The 19943-nt window shown below is 41.5% G+C and overlaps 1 protein-coding gene across 3 annotated transcripts in view; it reads right to left on the bottom strand.

Moving 5' to 3' along the window:
- Positions 1 to 2810: 2810 nt before the first annotated feature.
- The window catches only part of st8sia2 (ST8 alpha-N-acetyl-neuraminide alpha-2,8-sialyltransferase 2), a 41963-nt gene continuing 24830 nt past the window's right edge, over positions 2811 to 19943 (bottom strand). For all 3 annotated transcript variants that reach the window (XM_043677224.1, XM_043677223.1, XM_043677222.1), the window contains 3 exons: positions 17969 to 18226; positions 13034 to 13327; positions 2811 to 5195 (listed from right to left, as the gene is read on the bottom strand). In XM_043677224.1, the coding sequence (XP_043533159.1) occupies positions 4910 to 5195; positions 13034 to 13327; positions 17969 to 18226 (838 nt within the window). In that variant the 3' untranslated portion in view covers positions 2811 to 4909. The remainder of the gene's footprint in view (positions 5196 to 13033; positions 13328 to 17968; positions 18227 to 19943) is intronic.

The raw sequence follows: 19943 nt of genomic DNA, 5'->3' as shown, positions 1-19943 counted from the left end.
AAAAAGGGGAAATTGTGGGATATAGATGAATTAATGTTATTTCTGCAACTATAAATTCTGATACAGAACAAGAATGAGTAAATATATATATTCAGCAAAAAAAATGATATGTTAGCATGAGACATGATTATAGAACAATGGTAGATGTATGGGCAAACAGGAAAAACATCTGTTTCCCACTTGTACAGAGACACAGGAACAAACCCCAATTAAAAGGGCTTAGTGATAAGATGCTGTGAGGGGCAGCGCAGATGGAGGGAGTAGATAATGGTAAGCAAAGGATGGGATGACATCAAACGACCTTATGGGAGCCAGAGATAGGCATTTGTCACGGACAAGGCCGGATAAACAGAAGTTGTGGGATCAGTCTTAAGGAAATGAGTGACGTAAGCAGAGGAGGGGGCAAACAATGAAATAAGAAAAAAATATGGGGATTCAAACTGTATAAATTTCGAGAGTTTGTTGGATTTGATGTGTATTTGTCATTGCCTTATCTGGCATTAGACATTGCACCCACTTGCAAGTGTACAAATAAACGACACTGTTTCAGATTTTTGGTCTCGGACTGAAATTATTGAAGTGAGTGAGCTTTTGTTTCTCACAGTGATGTAACTGAAATTATACATTGAAAAATTGTTCAGTCATTATGTTTCCAAATGGGAAAGTATCAACCCTTGCAACATATGACACTAGAAGGCAGTAAGTATGGGCGAGATTTCTAGTCAGCTATTTGCTGGAAAGAACATTGGGGTGTTTACTATCATAACCCAGAGATCCACATGACAACACACATCTAAAACTCTTATGTTGCCACAGCAGCTGAGAATCTTTGGGAAAGCTGAATGGCCAGTGTCAGTCAAACTGGTGCTAGCATCTTGGGATTCAATCCTTGTTGCAGCTGGGAGCAGATTCAGAAGCAGCTTCCTTGTCCTATCCCTCCTGAAGGTTGTGGTGCTGTGAGTTGGACATACCTTCTGGAAAAAGAGCTGAAGCTACTGTAGTATTAACAAACAAAGTCACCAGTTTGGGAGCAAGGCTAGAGGTGGGGTGTCCCTACTTCATTATTGTGATTCTTTTAGCGTGAAAATATAAAATGAAGAAAGATAAAACCCAAACTTGAAAAATCCATGACATTGCTCTGAGTGTATTGTGCGTATAGCTGCAAGACAATTCAACCATCTCAATCAATCTCAAGAGCAGCAGGAAGTTTAAAATGTGGTAAAGAAAGTGTGGCTATTTTTAGAATATGCAAAATTTAGACCGTGCAAGCATTTGGAATACATCAAAAAGAATCTTTATGGTAAATGAAGCATACACAGCAACTTTGCATATCACAAGCAACTAAACACTAGTGAATGCATTGTGTAGTCTGAATTATTCATCTGTGTTGATCATTCACTGAAGCATTGACCCAGATACAGTCCTGGTGCTGAGTGTACTTCAAAGAGATGTCATGCTCATTCCCTCCGAAAAGCACAAAGCCAGAGCAGCCTCCCGGGGCAATTAAGAGAAAATGATTCTGGATAATTGCTCTCTAATCCTGAAGTGAAAAATCAATCCAAAAGAGTAACATGAAACAAGTGTTTGGTTCAAGTTAGACTATTCTTGTCCTCACACAATAGCGCAAGTATGCACTTCTTTAAGGTATCATGGGGACGTTGGTTACAACCCCTACTGTTGTCCTAGTGTTATTAGTTTTTAACATACTGATCTTGTTGGTGGATCATGGCAATGAATTGTAAATTGCCTTTTTATGGAGCTCTTCATTGGAGCTAGCTACTATTGATAAACATGCCTGAGTGTATTGATTCAGCAACACTCCACAGTGCTTTCTTTGGAGATTTGGCCTCTATTTCCAGATTAATGTCCAACTCTTCCCTCTTTGTCTGAAATCTCCTCCAAAAAAATCTACTTTTATTTGTATTTATTTGGTAGCTGTAATATGGTCAAATACCCCAGATACTTCATGGGCTTTATTGAACAAAAGTTGATACAGGAGAAACATTCAGGCCAATCTGTGGCTTAGTTGAAGAGGTCAGTTTTGTGAACTGTCTGAAAGGAGGAGTGGGGAGTGGAGAGTGAATCAAACTTCTGACCATAGAGGGAGAAGCTTTCAATCAAAGAAGGTTCTGAATTCCAGTCCCAGTCTCTCCTCCAGGCAGTTGCAATTCTATAAGTTGATTGCATTGAGACTAGAGAGCAGGGAAGAAAACAGAGTCCGACTCACAATCATTCTCCAGAGACACTTGCCGTTGAATGTATTGACAGCAAACGAAGGTAAGATCAATCTAGCCTCTGTTACCTAGCTTTGCCGGACCAGGGTAAGAACTGAGTAGAAACTCTTATCAGTGAAGTTTGAAAGGACTAACCAAGCCTGCAGGCTTCCATCCATGAATTTAAGGATGTGTATTTTTGACAGCTGTTGAAATGGCATTCAGCTGGGTCTGACCCATCTCCCACACTTTGAACCTCAGCTCCTCTCTTCCTTCCTGCATCAGCAGTAGGGCTCCGCCTTGTCTTTCCCTACCCTCCCACCAGCATCCATGAGGGGCATAGATAGGATAAATAGACAAAGTCTTTTCCCTGGGGTCGGGGAGTCAAGAACTAGAGGGCATAGGTTTAGGGTGTGAGGGGAAAGATATAAAAGAGACCTAAGGGGCAACTTTTTCACGTGTATGGAATGAGTTGCCAGAGGAAGTGGTGGAGACTGGTACAATTGCAATATTTAAGAGGCATTTGGATGGGTATATGGATAGGAAGGGTTTGGAGGGATATGGGCCGGGTGCTGGCAGGTGGGACTAGATTGGGTTGGGATATCTGGTTGGCATGGACGGGGTGGACCAAAGGGTCTGTTTCCATGCTGTACATCTCTATGACTCTAAGCTCTGACCGTGCAGCCATTTGTATAATTGCTCATTAGATCACCATATGGTAGAGAATAGAAAACTATGTGTATAAGGGAATTGGTAAAAGAACCAGAGGAATTGAATGGGAGCTAATTTTATGCAGCGAACTGTTTTGATTTGGAACATATTGCCTGAAAGGATAGTGGAAACTGATTCAATAGTAACTTCTAAAAGAGAACTGGTGAAACACTTGGAAAGGAAAATGTGTGCAGAGCTATGAGAAAGTGGATAGCTTTTTCAAAAGACTGGCATTGGTGAAATGGGCTGTGCTTTATTGTGCTAGTAGTTTAGTGCCAAAATAATCAGGCTCAGTGCATGTTATAGAAAGTATCAACTTTACTGTATATTTGAGGGAACAGCAAACCTTTGTATTTGATGGAAAATGGCCTAGCAGCCCAAGGGTGTAGTGCAGAGAATATCAGCTCAGCTGTTTGAAACAAACCTATAAAGAACAGCTGCCCAATTGTATATTATGGACAGCAGCAGATCCTGGGTAAATTAAAGAGAATATCGGCTCCAGCGTATACTGTCAGCTCACCACTGAATTATCCACTTCAGAATTGCCTTCCACTTCCACTGTAAGGAAGCTTTCAGAACCTTTGTCACCTTCTTGTGATAGTTCCAATACTAATTTTTCCCACACCATTAAATGTAGTTGCACCCAAATGTTTGCTCCACAACGGTTTGTTGTTCGACCCATGTAGATAAGCACCTGTAGTTATGCTACTGAGGTAACCATAGAGAATCAGAGTGAAACATCATGAGGCAGTCTGAAAGCTGCCAATTGTTCTGTACAGTGTGGCATAGAGAATGGAAAACTCCACGTGTCATCTTGGGAATGGCAAATCCCATATGCACTTGTTATAGAGAATGGTATACTCCGGAGAAGACTACATTCTCTGAATATTGCAAAGAATTGGCAGTATCAGCAATGCGTGTCTTTTAGAGAATGCTTCATATTGAAAAACAGCTATAGAGAAAACCAACTCTATTTTGTTGTAGACCCTGTAATTTGTGAATTGCATATGTGTAATATGTTGAATTGAAGACCCTGTAATATAATGAATTACAGACTGTGTCATAGTGAATTACAGCCCCTAGAATATACTGAATTGCAAATCCTGTACTATAGTCAATTACAGACCCTTTGCAATATTGAAATGCAGTCCTTGTCTGGTACAGAGAGCTGCATTCTTTCCACTGGAGGAACAACTGACTCCATATTGCAGTAAATTACAGCACAGTCTAGTGGCCAATATCCATTGTATAGAACAACAGATGTCTTTTACAGAGAGCAGCAGACCCTTTGTAATAGTCAATAGCAGATTTCACATAACAGTGATCTGGAAAATTTGCATTAATCACTTAAAACTCCAATTTTTGGACCATTCTCTTGAATTCTTCTTACGCAATGAAGACTAATTTTCATTTCTTTCATTTAAACTTGCAGGTTGTTGAGATTTAGTTCTTCACATCGAAGTGTCAGAATTTTTTGAGTATACATTCAAACTAAACAAATTATTTCTCTTTTCTCATTTTTCTTCAAATTGTATTTGTTGGTGAGAGTGTTCACTGTCGTTTCCTGGAAGTCCCTCACAAGTTTCACCGACAAAATAAAATTACATTTCTCGTAACGTACTTGTTTATATTTCAAGTTTCCTATACTCGTGTCTGCTCTGACCAGGTTCTATCTTAACAGCTCTTTGAAGCTCTTTGAAGAAACCTTGCTGCATTTTGCTCGCAAGAGTCCAATCCTGTGGTCGTACCTTCAGGTTGGTCCTTCTGACTTGCATCAATGACAACAAAATGTTTGTGTTCCCGTTGTTATGTTAACGCTCTCGGAGTGTGTCCAGATGTTGATGGCTTGTCCACCAGAGGCCAATCACAGAGTGATTGATTCCCTCTGTATGAGGCTGGCTTTTTATCTTCCCTTTTCTTTGATGATGCCACAGCACTGGGCACAAAAGACAAGTCTTCCCCCTCGCTCTACCTTCTTGCTAGTCTTATGTTGTCAATCTGCAGGCTCCAACGTGGAGTTTCAATGCTCCCTGGAGATGCATATTCCGTAGTGTCTTGAACTCCAGTGGCATTGTGTGTGGAGTAGCCCTTGAGTTATACTCGTACGTCAGGCTGTCATAATAGTGGTATTTCACCGCATTTCCCTTTTGGTCCTTAGGGAAGGGCCAGAAGCCGTAGAGATGGATTTCATCGCAGAACCGAGTGGCGAGGGTATACATCAACAGGCCAGTTGTGGGGCGTTTAATCAGGACCTTGTTAGTTAACCAGTACCTAGGAAGGAAAGAAATCCGTTACTTTACCAATCCTCAACAATCTACAATTACTGGGAAACTCTACTATACATCTTCCTGCAGGCCAAAAAATAACCATTCACCACTAGTCACTTTTTCCTGTCTCTCAGCCAATTTCACATCGACATTGCTATTGTCCCTTTTTACCAAGAGCTGTAACTTTGCTCAACTTGTCTGTTGTGTGATATACCAATAGTCTTTTACCCGCAGAATCCCTCCCTGGTACCTCATCAAAAAACTCAAACAAGTTAGTTAAACACAAAGTAATTTTGAAAAATCCAAAATAGAAGCAAAGTGCACTGTGGACGCTGGAGATCTGGGGGAAAAAGCACAGTACTGGAAAAACTCAGCAGTTCTGGCACCATCTATGGAGTGGCAAATTCATGCAGACTTTTCACAATTACTTTGCATTTGTGCAAGTGACTACAAATTTTATCCTGAGTTATCATTTCTAAAAGCTTTCCACCACCGAAGTTAAACTGGCTGGGCTTATCTTTACACCCATTTTTGAAAAGGGGTACAACAGTCAGAATTCTCCAGTATTTTTGAGTCTAAGGAAAAGTGGAAATCTATTTCCAATGCCATACTTCATTTGCAGTCGGTGCTTTGGGACATCCTGCGGTCAGGACAGTGGCTATATAAATGCAAGTATTTCCTTCCACTTTGTCCTTCAAATGAACTGTCCACATTTTCCTTTGGATTCTATAGACAAGCTTTTACAGTTCTCCTTTGCACATTTTGTTCTCTGTCCAATTCAACAAGTGAAGTTTGTTAAACATGTTTGATGGCAGATTCTCGATGTCTTAAGTTTAATATTCTGAACCATGACTTTTAATTCCAGAAAAGGTTCTAAGGGTGTGGTTGAACTAGGCTGTTGTGTTTGAGCAGATTGATGTAACAATTAAAATCATTCCTCTAAAGACAAATTCTCCAGTTGCTGTGGTGCATTTCTCTGACTGGCTCTTCTGTTTCCAGGCAATGAGATTCCTTATAGACTCCAGTCAAAGGCAGAGTAAAGTGAAAGATTTCCCACTGACAGTGTCATCACCTCTGGTGCACACGCCACTGAGCTTTGCAGCAAGGCACAGTCAATCTGAAATGCTGTAGATAAAACTGGACATCGATCTAGATTGCTTGGTACTATTGTGTAGCTGCCCTGAGTTGCCAGGCAACTAGATCTTAATAGGGTCTGAAGAGCTTACAAGCTGGCTACTGAGCAAATGCCAATGGATTCCTTTCACTTAGCTTTCTAGCCATTAACTTAGGAGAAGAATAGGTTCCCTGTAAAGAAGCCAAGGCAGAGATTTAAAATGTTGAGCAGAGGCTGGAGGAGATGGCAACAGGTAAATGGGAAGTCAAGGCAGGGTCCACATCAGGTATCTGCAATGAACTTTGTTGTTCTTTGCCCTGTGTATTAGTTCTTAAAAGGGAACCCTTTCTAGATTTAAAAGTCCAGGTTCAGAATTTTAAACTTAAGGCATTGAGGATCAGGAATCAAACATGTTTAACAAACTTCACTTGTTGAATTGGCCAGTGAAATACTTTCAGAAATTTACAAGGGTTTTATTGCTGGCCTACAGTTTAGCACAAACCCCAGTTTAATCTTTTCCTTCTGGGTCCTTTCCTCATCAATAAGCCAGCTTTCCACTAGTGGGGAAGAACACAAAACCGAATCTGCAATGCCTACTCGCAATTAAGCCTGGAGCTGTTCTTGTTGACCCTTCTAATACTGACAAGACAGACCAGAAAAATTAATAAAAATTAACATACTGAAACAGTGGGATTGTGGTAAGAGAAAGGAGCTGCAGTAGCTTGAGTGAACTGAGGTCAAAGAGTCTGTTGTTATTCTCCTCTTTTGTGAACTTTATGCCAATAAGCAAGTTGTTGATGATGTTGTAGGTTTCCTCTAATTTGTTCCGATTTGTGATGACAAAGGTGTCTTGAGAAAATGAAACCTGATGGATCCAACATACCTCGCTTCTATGGGTTACCTAAAGTACACAAACCAGGGGCCCCCTCTGATCCATAGTCTCACTTCCCAGCACATCAACATACAGACTCATGCCACTCCATCCACTCCACCCAAGAATTCCTGAATGTTATCAAAGACACCAAAATAGAAGAGGACAAAATAATGGTCTCCTTTGGATGTAAGAGCCCTGTTCACAACAATTAACATCAACCTGGCCAAAGAAACACTGATCACACTACTAGACAAACCAAGGACACTAACACCAGACAGCACCAACTTCATCAGCAAGGACAACACCCTCAAGCTGGAAGACCTGTGCCTCACTATCCAATTCACCTTCAATGATAAGACCTACAAAAAAAATCAATGGAACATGGGATCACCAATATCAGGCTTCCTAGCAAAAGCAGTAATGCAACACACACGGACCAGATACTTCAGAACTTCAGAACTACAGAAGCAATCATCCTAACACTCACAAATGGAGCTGCATCAGGACACTATTTAAACAGGTCACAACACACTGCAGCACCCAGGACCTATGGGCGGTAGAAGAAAAATATGTATACAGCATATTCAAGAACAATGGGTATTCAATAAACACAGTCCACTGATTCTTAAACAACAAACCCAAACAAGTAGACACAACACGCCCAGAGACTCTAGCCTCACTACCATATATCAAAGACACCTCGGAGGTGACTACCAGACTATTCCAACCCTTTGGCATTCTAGTAGCCCACGAATCTACCAACACACTGAAACAGCTACTGATGAACCTAAATGACCCTATACCAGCAACCAGCAAAATGAATGTCCTTTACAAAATACCATACAAGGACTGTAACAAACACTACATCGGACAGACAGGCAGGAAACTAGCCACCAGGATACACGAACACCAACTAGCCACCAAAAGACATGACTCACTATCACTAGTATCCTTAAACACAGATGAAGAAGGACACCACTTCGACTGGGACAACACATCCATCCCAGGACAGGCCAAAGAGAGACCTGCACGGGAATTCCTAATGACCCGGCGTTCAAACCAGAACTCCATCAAAAACACAGCGACTTGGACCCCATTTACCAACCTCTGAGAAAAAGAACTAGCAATGATATCACCTATCTTAACACATAAATAGAAAGCAGGACAGAACACCGGTGCTTCACCAGAGGCTCACTGATGATGTTACCTCGCACGGTGATGAAACGTCTGAAAACAAACCTTCCAGCTCAGTGAGCAAACTCACAACCTGAACCTCAACCTGAGCTACAAATCTTCTCAAAAATCACAAGTAATTTACTGCCTGTCAAGCACCTTATCCTAAGACACTGAAAGATGCAAGATAAACAAATACAGTCTTCTGGCCTTACGCCACCAGTTGCTGTAGTACTGCAGAGCAAAGGGAATACAAGTCAATTCCAGTGTGTCTGGGGAGATGAAGGCAGGGCTAACAATGATGGAATGAACAGCGAGGGTAACAGGAGACAGAGGAAGATTGTATGAGGGTGAGAGTGACAGGACTGGAAGAGCATACAGTATTAGCAAGGGCTGAAGAAATTGAGCAATTTGAATGCAAGATTGTGAAACAGGAATGGGAAATGGGGAGGAAAGAACAGCCCCAGTGAGAATGGCAAAAGATGAGGCGTGGTTTGAACTGGAATGGAGGAGATGGGGAAGGGTGCCAGTGTGAACTCAGCATGTCAGAGGTGGGACTGCTCAGGGATAAGTTGGAAAGTTGGATGAGGTGCTGTCAATCTGTCAACTGAGGCAGACAGATTATTCTGGGTATGAGAGAGAACAAGTATTCCAGGAGTTTGAGGAGATTTTTGGTCACTTTAATTTTGCTTTTCTTTCCAAAATGAAAAGTCCATTAACCATGATATTCAAAGTTGCTTAAAATAGTATGTATTTCGGACAGGTCTATCCCAACCACACCAATCAAATAATTGGATTTCGATGAATGCTGCATTCGTTATTGAGGAAACAACCACACTCTTTCGGAATATTATTTTTAACACCTAAGTACAGGAAGTTTAAAACTTAAAATAAATTAATTCCTGCTGGCATTTAACATTTTCACCTCTTCCGGGTCAATAATGTAATGTTAGCCAGCAAATATTTCCCTGATTGGCTGAAGAATTAATTTCGTGAATTTGTCTCAGAACATCTTGTTACAAAGCCAAGTCAATCCCCATCGTTGCCAAATCTCATTATGTGCTGAGGTGTTAATATGGTTTGAAGCTGGAAAACTGTTCAGATTTTAAAATGATTTACTTCCTGTACATGTCGAGTAATCTGCCAATTAAGAAAAAACTAGAGCAGGAAGGCATGTTGATAGAGTGACTCATTACAGAAACATCCCTATTACTGTTCTAGCCAGTCAAGTGCCCACACATTCACTCACGTTGCTTCGAAGTTGAGGAAAGATGTTCAGCTGTTAGCAGATGTATATGGCAAAGATTCTTACAGGAAGCAAGTAAGGTGAGGTGAGGTGAGGGGAAGGTTCCTGCAATTGTGTTGTCTTGCCCTAAATTGTTATGACCAATTAGTAAAAGGCTTATCTCAAATACCAAAGGGTTGGAAACACTGTAAGCATGTACAGTGACAACAAAATGCAATTGATGAAAGCCTCCCAAGAAGAGGTTCGATTTGTTTTGCTTCTCCTTTATTTGCATCACCATCATCATAGATTGATATTTATATTTGGATGAATACGGTTAACAATATGATAATGACCAGATGTTGATTAAGGGATAAATATTGGTCAGGGCTCTCGAAATAACCTCCCTACTCCTCTTCTAAACAGTAACATGGGATCTTTTACATCGATCTGAGCAAACAGGTAGGACCTTGCTTTCACACCTCAGAGGAAAGACTGCACCTCTGACATTGTGCACACTGAAGGGTCAGCTTTGGCTTTCCATCTGCTTCCGATCATATAGCCATCAACTTTACCGGAACTTTACCCAAGTCAAAGCCCATCTCCATTAGCTCACCTATTGTTGAACCCTTCATCCTGGCTTCACTACAGCTAGTCTGGAAGGGGGTTTGGTTTAGCTCAGTTGGCTGTATGGTTGGCTTACAAACTAATGTGATGCTAACAGTGTGGGTTAAATTCCCATCACCAGCTGAGGCTAATGTAATCGACTCTCCTTCTCAACCTTTCCCCTCACCTGAGGTATGGTGATCCTCAGGCTAAATCACCACCAGTTGTCTCTCTATAATGAGAGAGCAGCCCTATGGTCTGTTAAGATGATGGCAACTTAACTTTACATCTAATCTTGATTATATCTTTGCTCTCCCAGCCAAGTTCCTGCCACTTACTCATTGGAAACTTGAGCTCACCCGATTCGCCACCACCATTTGTATTCTAACCCGAAACAAGTCCTACTCACCTGTTGTACCTGTACTAACTGACTGCCATTGATTTGCAGACTGGCAACAGCTCAGTTATTAAAATATCACCCTTGTTTTCCAATCCTTCCATGTTCTCACATTGCCCACTATTCCATTCTCTCCCACATCATTGGTGGCCACCGTGGGCGGCACGGTGGCACAGTGGTTAGCACTGCTGCCTCACAGCGCCAGAGACCCGGGTTCAATTCCCGCCTCAGGCGACTGACTGTGTGGAGTTTGCACGTTCTCCCCGTGTCTGCGTGGGTTTCCTCCGGATGCTCTGGTTTCCTCCCACAGTCCAAAGATGTGCAGGTCAGGTGAATTGGCCATGCTAAATTGCCCGTAGTGTTAGGTAAGGGGTAAATGTAGGGTTATGGGTGGGTTGCGCTTCGGCGGGTCGGTGTGGACTTGTTGGGCCGAAGGGCCTGTTTCCACACTGTAATCTAAATCTAAAGTAATCTTTCAGCCTTCTGGGCACAGTCCCTCCCTAACTGGCTCTACCTCTTTCTCCTCTTTAACAATACTTTGTAGACTATCTCTTCAAGAAAGGTTGGTTTTCTGTCTTAATATCTTATGTGGCTTAGTATCAAATTTTGCCTTTTGACATTTTACTCTGGTAAAGGTGCTATATAAATGCAATGTCTTGTATGCTGAGCTTAATAATTTCAGCTGTGCTTGGCCTTGATGCCCCTGCACAAAGTAGGGGGAAAATCTATATGCCTCACAGCGTCAGGGACCCAGGTTCAATTCCAGCGACTGTGTGGAGTTTGCACATTCTCACTGTGTCTGTGTGGGTTTCCTCCGGGTGCTCTTGTTTCCTCCCACAATTCAAAGATGTGCAGGTCAGGTGAATTGGCCATGCTAAATTGCCCATAGAGTTCAAGGATGTGTAGGTTAGGTGCATTAGTCAGGGGTAAATGTAGAGTAATAGGGTAGGGGAATGGGTCTGGGCAGGCTACACTTCGGAGGGTCAGTGTGGACTTGTTGGGCCTGTTTCCACACTGTGGGGATTTAATGATTCTATAGGCACACTTGCATGATCACATATAAACACCAGGACCAGTTGCATGAATGAAATGGTTGGAGCATTATGACAATGAAATAAGCAAACACACTTCACATACTTTGTTTTCATTATTTGTAGATGCCATTGTTGGACTGGGGTGTACACAGTTACAAATCATACAATACCAGGTTATACTCCAACAGGTTTAGTTGGAAGCACTAGCTTTCGGAGCACCGCTCCTTCATCCACCTTCATCCACCTGATGAAGTAAGTGGCGCTCCAAAGCTAATGTTTCCAAGTAAACCTGTTGGACTATAACCTGGTGTTGTGTGATTTGTAACTTTGTTTTCATTCATTGCAATGGATAGACAGTCCTGTGTGCACGCTTTCCCCCAACACCTGCTGAATCATAAAGGTCTTGGTTCAAGTCACACTCCAGATCCAAGGTGCAAAAATGAAAGCTGACACTCTCCTAGTGTGTCTAAACACCTTGTGTTAGTAGGTGATTCAATAGTTTTAGCCAAGCCCAATGCTCCTCCACTTAATGAAGATATGCATTTTACATGACCATTAGACCTCTCACAACACTTCTGAAGTGTAGTCGACCCTGTAACGTAGGGAACACCACAGCTAATCACACACACAACAAACCCGCACAGTCATGTGGTACTTATCAGCTAGGCAGTTTGTACGATGTTAATTGAGGGATAAATACGGGTCGCTGGAGAAAACTCCCTCGCTCACCTTCAAAATAGTGCATCAGAGTCTATTATGTTCACCTCAGAGCAGACTGGGCCACAACTCAAGTTTTAACTGAAGGGAGTTAGCACTGAAGTGACAACATTGATTTTGTACCTGCAATATCAGAGTTGGTTTCTGATGTGTTAAATTAGATCATGTTTGCAAGTAAAATCACTCTGTTTTCGTCGACTAAATTTGAATGGAGATTTGTGGTCAATTGGTAAATACTTGATAAATTTGGAGCTCAGATTTTAATTCTTTGGAACGTTTCATCCACTGAAATTCAATGCTAGAGGATTTTACAAAATCTTTGTCATTGCAACAGTAGACCAAGTTTTAGCACAAAGAATTACTCGCTCTGATTCTCACTCTTTGCTAGTTGCCACATCCTCCATGAATGGACAATGAGCCCAAATCACTGACGCACAAACATTTCCAGCACCTCGATTTTTAACACTTTCACTTTAATCTCATTATGTTCTGCTGGGGCCGTGACCTAATTAACAGGCGGCAAGCTCTAGCTTGTTACCAAGAGCAGTGTACACGCAGCAGAAGCTCAGACAAAGTCTGTCTGGGGAGGCAGTACTCCCTCTGGACAGCGGTGACTTTACAATCAGAAAACGAATCAGGCTAACAGTTTTGGGGGCTGGGTCACAGGGCAGACGTGGGCTCCTTAGAAGAGCAGGCACTCACCCTCGCACAGCGTGTAAGAGCCTCAGTGAGGGGTAAGCGGTTTGCAAATGGAGCTTATGTTTTACGATGAGGTTGTTCACCCATTCTACTCGCTCCTCTCCCCCCTTAGCCATAAACGCGGGGATCCAGAGAATTCCGCCGTCCAACATTTTTAGCCGGTGAAGCAGTTTCTCCTTCCACGTCTCATTCTTCAAATCTTCGAATGCACGCTGCACCACTGACGGGTTCATTGTTACTAAATCGGTCTTCAAACCAACGTCTTGTGCATACTCTTCCACTGGGGCAAGATTGCATCTTTGAAAAGAATAAATCTGCAAGTTAATCATTCACAGTTTCCACAACAGTGTATGACCTATCACCCAGTCTGGAATGGAAGTATATATGTTAATATGTAATAGGAAAAACGCCTTGGGACCATCAAGACCCTTTGCTCCACAAATAGTGTACAATTTATAGAATCAGTTTGCCTTAGCTGATAATATTGAACTGGTGCCCATGTCGGGATTCGATCACATAATCTCAGTGATGCTTTATTGGACTCCCAAGGGAGTGCTGCTGTGTCAGTGACACCGTTCCTTTGAATGTGGTTTAAGTCAGAGTCCCATGTGTCTGGTTCCGAAAGCATTTACTGCTTACTATTTGAGGGAGAGGTTATGTATTCTCTTGGTGGCCTGGTCAAACATTAACCATCACTTATTGCATTGTTGTTTGTGTTTCCTGCATAACTGAATCTCAATGTCATGATTTTAGAAAAAAAAACTTCTCCCTGTCTTCATCTTTTACAAAACGTCTTCCCTCAAATTTATTGTTTATTTGTTCATGGGATGTGGTGCCACTTGCCAGGCCAACATTTATTGCAGATTGTTAATCATCCTTGAGAAGGTGGTGGTAAGCAGTTTTCTTGAACTGCTGTTGACCTCAGGGGTATATGGGCAGGTGCAGTGTGTGTTTGGTGGAGAGTTCCAAGATTTGAACCCAGTGACTGTGAAGATGCAACAAAAGTTTCAAGTAACTTTTGCTTTCCTGTGAAAGATATCGGAAGTCACGATTCTCGACTCTGCCTCATTCCCTTTATTTCTTTACCCCTGAGAAGGGACTCAGTCACTTCTAGTTGCCAGTTGCGATGAATGGGTCGATACCCTGAATCTTAAACTGCCTGTTCTCTTTCAAGATGCTGAAGAGAATCTGTGCATTTCCGACATCGTTAACCATATTGTTGTGGTCAGCACCATGACTTCAAAGGTGGCTACAGCTCCCAACAGTTATTGGCCAACTCATAGCTGTATTAAAGCTTGTTAGTGGTTTGGGAGGGGCAAGGAACGGGAGGGATATTAGGGCAAGAGCTGAGGACAGTCCCTGTTACCCACAGCTGTCAATCCACAAAGCTAGTTTTGTCTCCAAGAATTAATCTGCAAGCAACTCAGGAGTAAGGACATTACAAAGCACGTCTTAATTCTCTTTAAAACTTCCCACTCATTAGTTGAAAAAAAATTGCATGGATGATAGATAAAGACAGTTTGATTGAGAGCCAAATATCACAAACAACAGTAACAGTATGTTCGATCTCTTCTCAATTGGCATGGGAAGATGGGGCATAGCAAAGACAGATGTGTTGGATGACCAGTGGTGAGAGTATGGGGGCAGCACTGCAAATAGGAAGTCACGTGACAGAACCTCCAGGAATAGAGCTAGCAACCATCCTGTTTTCAGGTACCACAGATTTCACACTTGCTGTGACTAAGTGCGAAGGTGGAACTCACAAAGAATCCAACATAAAGAAACTGAGCCAACAATTCTCTGCAGGGAACCAAGAGAAATGAAGCACATAGATACTTTTGTTTCTTTCACACAATGCAAACAAAATAAAGAAAAAAGATTTGGTATGCAGAGGGGGTGGCTGTCAATTAAAACATATTGTACTCAGGAAACAAAGTATCTTGAGCCTGGTTCATCACTGTATGAGATCATAGCTGATCTGTACATCACCTTCATTCAACCGAATTGAAAAAAAAAGAAAAGAAAAAAAAGAGAGAAAGAGATGGAGAAGGCAAATAAAGAATTTGTAGAGGTGTCTTTCACATGCACAGATATTGGAGGTATACAACAGGTCAGACAGCATCTGAAAGAGGAATTAATGAAAGTTCACTATGAATCGTCATAGCTCTGCCAGCATTCTTGAAGAATCAATACAATCAGAAGATGAAGAAAAGGAGCAAATCAAGAACAATGGAAAAAGGTCAAGGGTTCAGACATTCCAGCTGCTTTTATAAAGAGGTCTTAATGAGTTTAATTAGCGGCAAGTGGAATCCAAGATGCTGGAACAAAGTATAAAGTGTGTCAATAATGAAAAACATTTGAAATAGTTGGTGAAATTCACCACTGTATAGTCTGTATTGTGTGAAATGTTGATTAGTAGATGAAATGTGTGATTGAATCAATCCTAAATGTTTATAAATGTGAATTTTAAATTGCTTCACAAATATTTGATCCTTGATCTATGGTATCAATTTTACAGTAAAATAAATGATCAATTTATATAAAAAAATATATAAAGTGTGGCGATGCTATTACAGTCAGATTATGGACAATAAATTGATTCTTGGAAAAGCAGCACTATAACCATGGAGACCTTTCCCTGACTTACCTATATCTTTTTAATTGTTAAAAGTAAATGGAGACCAAAAATCTGGAGAAGATTTGAATTCCTACAGAAGCAGGAGAAGCGTTTTTGTCGATTCGCTGTTAATCCAATTAAAACTTCATGATGGGGTTAAGCCAGTGCTGTCGGAACTTTGCAGGTCACAAACCTTTAGACTTGAGGATGCAGCATGTCCTCAAAGCAACCCAGGAGAGGGCAAATATAATTGTTGGAGCATGGGAAACCCTGATTGATTCAGAAAGTCACAGAGAACATTTGAACGACTTCACCAAGGCATCACACAGTGCCAAAGATGAGGATTGGAGAGAGTGCATAATCCTCTAAAAACCAGCCTACTCATCATTTCACAGTAATGCCACAAGTGACTTCTTGCCTTTCTGACTTTTCACCTCCACCAAACTATGTCGACATCCTCATTCTAAAATTTGGTCATCCCTCTATAATATGCACACATTATGAATTAACAGAGCCATGTCCCCACCTCTTCCTAGCTTCCTGTTCTGCCAAAGATCATCAAATTTGAAATATTCCAAGCCCAATCCATGTCATCCTGTAGCCATGACACTTATTGATTTCTATTTGCACTATCAGATAATCTGTTTTCTTTGGAAGCTACATGCATTCAGATATAGAGCCTTTAATTTTATCACCTTATTACTTTTGTAACCTCTAGTGTATTTGCTAATTCACTGGTTTAGATTTCTGCTCTCTCCCATCCTGTCAGGGTCAGGTTATCATTTCCCAAATAATAACTTGCACAATTGCCTTTGTCCTTGTTCTTTGATTTTCCTCATCCCATTTCTACAACCTATACCATCAACATGCCCTCTCTGTCCCTCATGCTTAGCTAACTTCTGCTTGACTGCATCTATGTTACTCACCTGAACTATTGCAGTGAGCTCCACATTCTCATCACTGTTTGAGTGAAGATGTTTCTCCTAATTTCTCAACTGAATGTACTAGTGACCACCTTGTAATTATGAATCTCAGTTACTCTCTTTCTTAGTAATAACATGAAGATCATAAAATCCATACTATTCCAATCAAGGCTAGAACACATTTTACATAAGGGCAGCATGGTGGTACACTGGTTAGCACTACTGCCTTACAGTGCCAGGGACCCGGGTTTGATTCCTGTCATAGGTGACTCTCTGTGTGAAATTTTGCACATTCTCCCTGTGGCTTTCCTCCGGGTGTTCTGGCTTCCCCCCACAGTCCAAAGATGTGCAGGGTAGGTGGATTGGCCACACTAAATTGTCCCGTATTGTCACACACAGGGATGTGCAAGCAAGGTGGATTAGCCATGGAAAATGCAGGGTTACAGAGGTAGGGAAGGAGGGTTGGGTCTAGGTGGGATGCTGTTTGGAGTGTCAATGTGGGTTGAATGGCCTGCTTCTGCACTATAGGGATTCTTTGATTCTCAGTTCTAACATTTCAGAAATGAAGCCAGAGCTTTGTTTGCCAGTTTTAAAAAGTGTGGTAATCTGCCTTTACTAACTACCTTTGTAATGTGTGTATCTGTTCTGTTACCTTAACATGAACTGAATTCATACAGGGTTAATATATATCCAGTGTAATGGATATTCAATGAATCTAAAGTTATTGATACTCAATAAGTCCATTTGTGATTACAGTCTCAGCAGTTAGTTAAATACAACTAGAGTATCACTGTTACCAAGTACAGTTTAGAATATAAATCATTTTGTCCCTCGATAGTGCATAACCTGAGGATTGCTGAAAAAAATTCAACGTTCAAAGCTTTTCTTGCACAGTATAAATTGTTATTCCCTTTGAAATCTGGAATTCTTGCATCAGTCCTGATGAGTGCAAGATGAAAAGCTTCAAGAACCTATCTTGTTTCTTTCAGCAATATGGACCATTTTAGTATTTTTAAAAAATGAATCCTTTTCTTCTTCATGGCTTGCAAGCATCGCATTTGTTGCCTGTTCCCTGACTGCCCTAAACCAGAATGGTTTGCTTGGCTATTTCAGAGAGCAGTTAAAGGTTAATACATTACTGCAGATCTGGAGTCACATGTAGGCCAGACCAGGTATGGATGGTGGATTCTTTTCCCTAAATCGCAAAAAGAGCTTGAATTCTAAGTTTCTGACTCAGAAGTCATTAAACCTCTATGGGATTAAGCTGGGATTCCATTCAAAGGATCCTGAGTATCTTCTATTTGCAGTTTTAATACAATCAAGTATCTCAGTATAAATGTGCACATGTTTTATGATGTTTGTACTGTTTTATGTGCACACCAGTTTTTTAGGTATTACCTTATTACAAATTGGTGAGCGTCAATCTCTTGCCCACAGCCACTCTTGAGCAGAATCCCAGAATTTCCTACAATTGCACACTGTTTGAAATGCTTATTTTTCATTGGTGATGTCCTTGGTAGCAGCTCGTACAGAGTATGGGATATATTCAGGGTCCTGTCCCTGTCAAATATATAATGAATAATATCCCCTGCCTTCAGTTTGCCCTTCAGAACCGAAATGTCTTTTTCTGCATCCAGGAACTTTAGTATGTCTTTTCTAGGAACAAAAAAAAGAGAACATAGCACATTTTAAATGACAGTGAAATGAAGGCTGAGACATTTATATTAATGTACATTTAAATACATTTAGTCTTACACTACATGCAAATTACATCTGCCAGCAATTGGCCTAGCTCAGGAGTAGCACATCAATTATAAAAGTATGCACTCCAAGTGAAGATTAGATTCTCTACTGTATGGAAACAGGCCCTTCAGCCCAACAAGTCCATATCGACCCTTTGAAGAGTAACCCACCTATACCTATGCCCCTACTCTATATTTACCCCCAACTAATGCATCTAACTTAGACATCCCTGTACAATACAGGCAATTAAGTACAGCCAATTCACCTAACCTACGCATCTTTGTATTGTGAGAGGAATCCCACACAGAATCTGCAAATTCCACACTGCCAGTCACCCGATGAAGGAATCAAAGTCGGGTCCCTGGTGCTGTGAGGCAGCAGTGCTAACTATTAAGCCACCGTGCCGCCCAAGACCATTCAACCCTTCATATGTCTCTGCTAGCTCTTTGAAAAAGCTATCTGATCAGTTTCACTCCTGTATTCTTCCTCCTTAATCCTGCAACTTTATCCTTCTCAGATATAGAAGCAATCCCCATTGGAATATGCAGTACACAAGTAGCATCATATATGTACGAAGCAATGTATTAACATTCATGAATGACTGTTGTGATATACAGGGAACATGGGAACATTTATGAGCCAGGAGCTGGGTACGCAGTGAGCAGCACTTTAACATAGATGTTGCATTACTATAATATAAAGGGGAGAATTGTAACATACATAAGATCACTCCCAAAACAATGCAGGTCACGTTGTATCACCTACTAGACAGCATTTTTCTGTAAAATCCCAGAGCCATGAAAAGCACAAAATCACAATATAAATGAGGAGGAGCTTTAATGCAAGTTACACAGAGCCTCAACATTGAGGAAGTCATGACATCGTGACTGTGCAGCAGCGCTGGTGGATGGAGTACAATCCCAAGTGATAATCAACCAACAGAAACAAAAGAAGCTTCAACCAATGGCATTGAAAGCCCCTTCCCCCCCCCCACCCCATTATCAGATACTAGCAGTGCTGTGTAAGCTAATAGTTCTGAAAAGGAGAAAGTGAGATCTGCAGATGTTGGAGATTAGAGTTGAAAAGTGTGGCACTGGAAAAGCACTGCAGGTCAGGCAGCATCCAAGGAGCAGGAGAGTCGAGGTTTTGGTTATAAACCCTTCTCATTCCTGATGAATCGTCAACTCTCCTGCTCCTTGAATGCTACCTAACCTGCAGTGTTTTTCCAGCGCCACCGTTTTTACAATGATTCCGTAAAGGTTAACGCTGAAGACCGCATTAAGCCCCATCCAATCTGATGTTGTCACAACAACATGGGTGCGGATGGGTGGAACAAGTCTAGACCTTGAGGAAGGCTTTCCCAATGGTCTTTGTAAAAATGTCTGTCTTACTCATCTAACTCATACCTGATTGCTATCTTGTCTAAGTCGAGAGTGTGGTGCTGGAAATGCACAGGAGGACAGGCAGCATCCGAGGAGCAGGAGAATCGACATTTCGGGCAAAAGCTCTTCAGCAGGACTGCTCCTGATGAAGGGCTTTTGCCTGATATGTTGATTCTCCCTCTCCTCGGATGCTGCTTGACCTGCTGTGCTTTTCCAGCACCACACTCTTGACTCTGATGTTCAGCATC

Source organism: Chiloscyllium plagiosum, chromosome 36 (genome assembly GCF_004010195.1).
Source record: "Chiloscyllium plagiosum isolate BGI_BamShark_2017 chromosome 36, ASM401019v2, whole genome shotgun sequence".
NCBI classification, from domain to species: domain Eukaryota; kingdom Metazoa; phylum Chordata; class Chondrichthyes; order Orectolobiformes; family Hemiscylliidae; genus Chiloscyllium; species Chiloscyllium plagiosum.
The sequence above is the reverse complement of the archived record's forward strand: the minus strand, read 5'-3'. Positions and strand labels throughout refer to the sequence as shown.